Here is an 8,509-nt window from a genome sequence, read left to right as displayed (position 1 = left end):
GAGGTCTTGCAACCCGCCAAGACCACTCCCCGCTCCCGCCAATCTTGCACCAATCAGGCATCAAGGCCTCCACTCACCCACTCATCCCCCCCCAATCCCAGGAGGTCTTGCAACAGGCCCAGACTCCTCCCCGCTCCCGCCAATCTTGCACCAAACAGGCATCAAGGCCTCCACTCACCCACTCACCCCCCCCACTCAATCCCAGGAGGTCTTGCAACAGGCCCAGACTCCTCCCCCCTCCCGCCAATCTTGCAGCAATGAGGCATCAATGCCTCCACTCACCCGCCCAGCCTGCCCCCTCAGCCCCAAGAGGTCTTGCAACAGGCCCAGACTCCTCCCCCCTCCCGCCAATCTTGCACCAATGAGGCATGGACGCCTCCACTCACCCGCCCAGCCCCCTCAACCCCAAGAGGTCTTGCAACCCGCCAAGACCACTCCCCGCTCCCGCCCATCTTGCACCAATCAGGCATCAAGGCCTCCACTCACCCACTCACCCCCCCCACTCGTCCCAGGAGGTCTTGCAGCATCAAGCCCATACCCCTCCCCCCTCCTCGCCAATCTTGCACCAATGAGGCATGGACGCCTCCACTCACCCGCCCAGCCCCCTCAACCCCAAGGTCTTGCAGCAACCTGCCAAAACCCCTCCCCCCTCCCGCCAATCTTGCAGCAATGAGGCATCAATGCCTCCATTCACCCGCCCAGCCTCCCCCCTCAGCCCCAGGAGGTTTTGCAGCAACAGGCCCAGACTCTGCCACCACCACCCCCCCCCCCCCCCCCCCGCCGCCAATCTTGCACCAATTAGGCATCAAGGCCTCCACTCATCCGCCCTCCCCCCAGCCCCAGGTCTTGCAGCAAAAAGCCCGGACCCCTCCCCGCTACTGCCAGTCTTGCACCAACCAGTCCTCGACACCTTACTCCCAGGTCTTACAGGCTCAGACCCCTTCCCCTTCCACACCCAGCCAGGCTTGCACCATTCAAGCCTCAAAACCTCCACTCACCCGCGCCTCCAGCCCCTCCTGTCCCCAGGTCTTACACCAACTGGGCCTCAAAATCTCCCTTACACCCCACTCGCCACGGCTAGCAGATCAGGCATTGACCCTCCCCACACACACACTCCTACCCACCCTCCATTTGCCCCCATTTCTACCCCCTGCTCTGACCTCAGTCTGCCTTCCCTGATCAGGCATTGAATCCCCCGATGCCCTAGCCAGCATGCCACCTTCCCCACCACCACACCCCAGTCTCACCCAGCCAACCATTCTCAGGCCTAGGCGCTCCTCCGCAACAATTGTTCCCCTGTACCATCGCAGGCCATCTCCCCCAAGCCACTTCTCCCTCGGGCCCCCACTGGGATCCCTCAGGCCCCCCGTTCCTCGTCTTCGCTTTAGCACAGTATAACAAGGCTTAAAATCGCTTCTTCCAAAAGCCTTTTTTAAAAGTGGAAACAGACAACACATTTTGCCCTAATCTCAGTCCCAAGGTTCATGGACAGTGTCCAGGGCATATGGCGGTCCTGGTTTTAATTAAGCTCTCCTCAGCTAGGATGAGCTTCTAGATCATTCCCGCTTCAGTACCCACCTCAGCCCCACCAAGCCACCTACCTGATACAGCCGCCTCTGGTGAAGCTGACTGTTGCTCACCTCCAACTAGTAGTGGATGGCGTGGGAACTCCGGAGCAACTGAGAAGCCAGGCGCAAGACTTTTTATAGGCTCAGGCACGCTCCGCGGGAAGTGGGAAACTGACGTGTTGAGCTCCTCCCTGTACCCACCTATCACAGAGCGGTCACGCGGCAAATTTGAACTTCGTGGCTATGAACTCAAATTTGGCGCCCAGAGGCAGTGCTTCCGGAGTCAGGTCTATCACTTCCACGGGTGCCACTTGTTTTGTCGTGAAAGTGCCATTTCGTGCAGAGTTCAGGTCCCGGGGCCCGTTTCTGTAGTTTGCCGATCCCTAAAATGAGCTTTTTGGGTGACCCGGGAGAACTGGGCTGAATATTCCCACAGAAGTTTCATCTGTGAGAACTTGGATAAGCAAGCGCCAGCTCCTTGCTTGCATCGCCCAAACCTCTAAGCCTGTTTGCCCACCCTCCAAACTACTCTGAGCTAGGAGGAAACGGGGGAAGGCCACCTAGACCCCTAGATAAGAGTAAGGCATTAATCCAACAGTGCCTGGCAACACCGGACGGTGACGTTTGTTTCCAGAACCCTCCAAACCCTGAAGATAGAGGGGTTGGTTACTTCAGGCTTTTTGGCACTTGCTCCAAACACACCGAGAAAAACAAACTGGGCAAGTAAACGCTTTCTGGATGGTGCCCATTTCTCTGGCGGACACCCATACATTTCAGAATTTAAGCATTTAACCAACAGAATACAAATAAAACCTCCTTGCGTTTAAAGATATGAATAATATTAATATTGATTTCATGCTGGGCACTGTTCCAAGTGTTCTATATGGGTTTAATGCTTAAGACACCTTAAAAATAGGCAGTGTCAGCACTCCTTTTACAGGGATCCCCTGGCTAGAGAGTGGCAGACCTGGGATTCAAACTCCAGCAGCCCTGGTTCCAAAATCCAAACTCTTAAGCACTAAACTGCCTACATGTATAAAGGTATTCTGAATGGATGGGGAACAAGTGACAAGGGGTTTATCATTAGAACCCTATCTCTACAACAAACTTGCAAGTTTACCTCTACAAGCCTCGTCTATAAAAAAAAAAAATGGGGGTTACATAAATGTGTCCCTTAGAAGTTTGGGCAAAGAACCAGAATGTTAGCTGTAGTTACCATGAAGAGGCATGTGCTTCAAGTAAAAAGTGGGTTAGGACTGGAATCGAATCATGTTACACAAGCTCATTCAGGACACACAACTCCTTTAGACTGAAGGCAGGAGAAACTAAAGTAGACTGAAAATAACCCAGGCAGATTCAAAACATACAGAAGGTAGGGGTAAGAATGTTTATGAGTAGGCTACTGGACACCTTTCTGCCCCCACCACCTCTTAGGAAGCAGCATCAAGACACACACCAGACCATTTAGGGCTTTGGGAATCACAACCCACAGAAAAGGGGGGGTGGCATAAATCAGCTGAAATTTATTCATTTTTAATGTAAACACTATGCCCAACCTGAGGCTTGAATGCACAACCCCAAGATCAAGAGTCACATGCTCTACCAACTGAGCCAGCCAGGTGCCCCTGAAATTTTATTGAAAAAAAATTCCCCATTTATTATCTCTGAGAAAATGGGCAGCTAAACAGCCTGCTTTGGTCCCTGATGCACCGATATCCTCACTCATACCTGTGGCTGAGTTCAAATACCGAGCATGAATGAATGGCCCACACAAAGAGTAAGACTACAGCGACAGATGAAGCCAGAGCAGTCGTAAGCAAAACAACAAAAAAAAACCATGAATGGGTGTGCTGGGAGTTACAGGCTCTGTCCTCATTGTAACGGGTCATAAACCAACCCCACCCCCTCTACGACACCTGAGAAAACTAACTCTTAATATTGCAGCTACACTAGGGAAATCTGGTCCTTTTGTTGTTTGCAGCTGTTCACATGTAAGCTTCATCACTGGATGACCCAATTATTCTGTCCAACGCTCAATTTAACAGAACACAAAATACATCAGCCACAGTAAGGGCAAATCATTCATTTATTGTTTAAGGATCGCAAGACAACATCTGGATTTCTGTAGCACAATTTAAATGTTTACTTTTTTGATAAAGCGGAGTATAATAGAAAAAACAATTAGTTTCCAATAATATCTATATCTCTATTCAGAATTAGGTCTTCCACAGACATGTTACCTGGAAACAAAAGCCTATTACAATAAGCAAAGCTTCAACCAGAGCGGCTACTTTTCGTGCCAGGAAAAAGTTCATCCCTATAGGAGGAATGATGTGCTATGTAAAATGGCTGTAAGGCCACAGCCTTGAGGGCACTGGAAGTATATTATCCTATTCCACATGAAGTAGTTTGGTGAATTTCAAACATCAGTTTATCTGCAACCATGCTGGCAACCTTTAACTGACAGTTCAATCGGGTAAAAAATAAATTAAATCCCTAAACTGATGTTTCTTGATTTACATTGTTAGAAGGTACACACAGTTCATTACCATGTAATTCTGGCAAGAATTACATCGGAGACTCCTTGCTCAGATTTTGGTTAACAGTAAGAATCTTTCAGAAATTCAAGTTCTTATTAATCAATAATTTGTCAACTAGGATACATTCAGGCATCAGCTGCAACTACAGAATAGGTGCACTGCCTCAGCGCTTTGGAAAGACATTATAATCTAGAACACTACTAGCAGACAAAAATTATCTGTTACTGGATAGCATAAGTACAGTACAGCAACACAAAACATATATTCATATGTTGGCTTGTTTAAGCCTCAAGCCCTCGATCCTTTGCTGAAACTCAATAATTTTATTCCTATGGTTTTTAATACCAAGAACTCAAGCTCCAGGAGGGCTAAAGTCTAATTTGTACTCCAAACCAAGTAGCAGTGCAGTTTGCTACCACTGAGGCTGATCCGTACAGACTTCAAGTCCAGAAGACAGTTATTATATAATACCCTAGAAGGTCTGAAAAATAATTACTCATTTACACAGCTGGTCCTTCAGCTTTTTACCTATGTTTTCTGATGAACATTATTCAATGTACTGAAGATAACTGTGACTTACTGATCAAATATGCGAATACTTATACTTACCTGGGATTTCATTTCTGCTGAAAGAAATAGGAAGAACAGGACTCACTTAAAAAAACAAACTTGAGAAAGGAAGGTAAAAATCTTATCACACACTATCACTTTTGGAAGCAGCATAGAGGGGCAGTCAAAGGTAAAACACTGGTGAAATAGGTCAAAACTAGGCCCAAAAAATCTGTATCATCATCATCAATGGCAGTACCACAACTACGCCCTGCATAATTATCACTCCTAAGAATTTTCATTTGGCACCAGATGACGTGTTTAAGAGAAACACTCTGGGATGTTTAAAATCAGACTTCGTTTCGTCAGCTGAGTTACAGGAGAAATTTTAAAGTGGGGGAAGGGAAGAGAAGGAAATGGGAAACGGACCAGAAAAACAAAATGTTTAAGTCATCATCTAAACCAACAAAGCACTGATAGTTCCAAACATTAGGTCAGACACTAAAATGACTGATATAGGCTCAAGTGGTTTATAAAACCTATAAAAAGACTACACCAGCAAAGTCCCCGTTAATCTGTAGAGTTCAGAAACTAAAACAAGGGGCAACATTTTAGCTTAAAACCTTATCTCAAGAGAATCATATACACTTCACGTGAATAAAAATACCTGAAACCAAACATTTTTAAAAGCTCCAATACCCAAAATATAAAGAAAAAATTAATTCAGAAGACTTGATCAATCCATGGAATCACAAAACGGCTGGACAATCTCCATCTCCCCTCCACACTAACCATCCCATGGAAGACCAAAGGAGAGCAGACCTTCCAGACCTACGCACCACCTGATTGCTGCAAAATTCTGTGGAGATTCCTTGTGGGACAGCAGTTTCCCATCTCGTGTCTCTCCCTATCATGCAGGAAGCAAGTCTGGCTGTGCTATTCTATGATTATTTGTCACCCATCTGCAACATGATACTGTACAGTAAGTAAAAAGTACGTTCTCTAGTTCCCTTTCCCTGGAAAGTTGAGGCTCAGGTACAGGGGTAATCTCCTGTTCACACAGTCTTTATTTAGGCCGACTCAGTGACTTCGACAGGCTTAATCATGTGATCAGGTTTGTTGCCAGCTGCATAATGCTCCCACATCTGTAGATAGAGCCGCTCTAGTTCCATTGTGTATTGTTTGGTGTTGAACAGAGGGCTAGATATTCTCTGCTTCCAGACTTTGCCACGGATTTTCTTCAGGCTAGGTAAGAAAACAAAAAGAACCAAGTTTTAAAATCAGAGCAGAAACTCAGAACTAGCCCTCATAAATACCTAGTTACCTCTATGGTAAAATACATGACTGAACTTCACACAATTCTCTCTCCTGATTGGCCACCCTGACCTCAAGGTTGAAAAATTAAAGGGTCACAACTAACATAATGCTAACACTTACAATCAAGTTTACCCATGTCCTCTGAAAATACTCAGCTCATTCCTAAAGAAGTATATGCAAGAGACACCATGCTTTCCCCCGTCATCTCATTTCTATCTTTAAAATAGGGGTGCTGGGGTAGCTCAGTCGGTTAAGCGGCCAACTTCGGCTCAGGTCATGATCTCGCAGTCCATGAGTTCAAGCCCCGCGTCGGGCTCTGTGCTGACAGCTCAGAGCCTGGAGCCTGTTTCAGATTCTGTGTCTCCCTCTCTCTGACCCTCCCCCGTTCATGCTCTGTCTCTGTCTCAAAATAAACGTCAAAAAATAAAATAAAGAATTGGCAAGGACACGTGCCTACTCCTATGTATTACTGGTTAGAATGTACACTGCTTACCCTTTTGGTAAGCAATTTACCAATGTGTGTGTTAAGAAACTTAAATGGCCATAACCCTCTGACATATCATGAACACTTTTAAATCTATTCACAAGAAATAATCAGAGATACAGGCAAACCTGGCCATGCAAAGATGTTCACTGAAGCATCATTTACAATAACCAATGCACAAACATATGAAGTATTCAATTTATGAATATCTTAATAAGAAAAATACCCTAAGGGATAAGAAATGTACTACATTTACTGCCATCATTTCCCCCTTGTATATGAACTGTTTATTTCGATATTTAAAAAAAAAAAGTGTTCCAGGGCTTCTGAGTGGCTCAGTCGGTTAAGCATCCAACTCTTGACTTCAGCTCAGGTCATGATCTCACAGTTCATGAGTTTGAGCCGCGCACTAGGCTCTGCACCCATAGTGTGGAATCTGCTTAGGATTCTCTCTCCCTCTCTCTCTCTGTCCCTTCCCCACTTGCACATTCTGTCTCTAAATAAATAAATAAAATGCATAAATAAATAAAAACATTTAAAAAAAGTGTTACAAATATCACCAAGACCATGGTTCTGCTCAGACAGGAAAAAAAAAAAATTAATTCTTCTGGGAAAAAGGGAAAAGAATTCTCTACTCCTCTTCTAAAAATGTAATTTGTCACAAGATTCTTCTTCTGTGGAGACAATTACTACTAGAGCAAGAAGCTGGACCACTCCTATACATTTTTAAAAGCAATAAAAAAATTTCAATGTCTGTTGTGACAGAACTAGTACAATGCCTACACATTATCTGTTGGCCTCAACCCAACCATAATCATATTAATGCTACCTTCCAGATAAAAGTACGTCAGTGCTCTATCTTATGTTTCTAAGTTCTGTATGTCACCAGGAGAATGATACGGTACATCCATACAATGAAATACTATTTGGCAATAAAAAAGAATGAAGTACTGATATAAGCCAGCATCATGGATAAACCTCACAATGTTATCCGTAAGTGAAAACATTCAGAGTACAAACTGTACGGTTTCATTTATATAAGGCAAAACAAAGTTTTGATGGGGGAAAAAATCAGAACAGGAATAGTCTCTGAGGGTTGGTGTGGAGGATGAACTAACAAGGAACACGAGGGAACTTTCTGCAGTGAGGATAATGTTCTATATACTGTCATGGGTTTGGGTTATAAAGGAATGTCTCAAAACTCAAATTTAAAATTTGTATATTCCACTGTATATAAATTCTGCCTCAAAAAAAAATTAAACTCTAGTTAACGATGTCCATTCTGAAGTACGGATGTCTGCAATTCACTTCAAAATCAATCAAATAATATGGACTGCTAGATGGATAGAGGAATAAATAGATGGGAAGATACATGATTAAGTATACAAAGATGTTAGTGGTAAAATCTAGGCAGTAGGTAGAGAAGTGTTTACTATAAAATTGAAAAATTTTATAACAGAATGTTGGGAAAAAGTATTGTATGAAATCAACTAAGCTCTAAATTTTTTTTTTTAAATACACTAAAAGATTTACTATAGTTATATTGGACTGAAGAACACCTATCTTACTTTTTTTAATGGCTGGATTCAAAATTTTCAACCATTTTTCTTAGATGTATATGATGTTCAATAGAGAAAATTTTTGAAAATAAATGCTTCATATCTTTTGAATGCTTACCAAGAACTTTTGTAAGTGCGTTACATGGAACGCCTTTTTTTAATCCTCAAGTCTCTGCAAGGTAGGTACTATCCTTCATCCCCATTTTGCAGATGGAAAAACCAAGGCAGAGACTAAATTGCCCAAAGTCACAAAGCTCGTAAGTGGGAGAGCATGGATTCAAACCCAGGCAGTCTAATTCAAAGACGGTGCTTTTTTAAACTTCTCTAGAATATGCTACTTCTCGGAAAAACACAAAGAAAAAAATTACCCATAACACCGAAAGAAAAGCCTCATTTAAGAGAGAAACACTACTTCATTGTATGGCTAAAGCATCACTTATCTAAGCACCACCCCTCTAATTCCCACCCACTTGGGGCACTGAAGTTATGCTT

At 43.9% G+C, this 8,509-nt stretch overlaps 1 protein-coding gene across 3 annotated transcripts in view; it reads right to left on the bottom strand.

Annotated features, from left to right (window-relative positions):
- Positions 1-3,636: 3,636 nt before the first annotated feature.
- The window catches only part of OGT (O-linked N-acetylglucosamine (GlcNAc) transferase), a 36,217-nt gene continuing 31,344 nt past the window's right edge, over positions 3,637-8,509 (bottom strand). For all 3 annotated transcript variants that reach the window (XM_047843412.1, XM_047843413.1, XM_047843414.1), the window contains one exon: positions 3,637-5,902. In XM_047843412.1, coding sequence (XP_047699368.1) covers positions 5,728-5,902 — 175 coding nt within the window. In that variant the 3' untranslated portion in view covers positions 3,637-5,727. The remainder of the gene's footprint in view (positions 5,903-8,509) is intronic.

The sequence above is a fragment of the Prionailurus viverrinus genome, chromosome X (genome assembly GCF_022837055.1).
Source record: "Prionailurus viverrinus isolate Anna chromosome X, UM_Priviv_1.0, whole genome shotgun sequence".
Lineage (NCBI taxonomy): Eukaryota > Metazoa > Chordata > Mammalia > Carnivora > Felidae > Prionailurus > Prionailurus viverrinus.
This window is presented reverse-complemented; position numbering and strand designations above follow the sequence as displayed.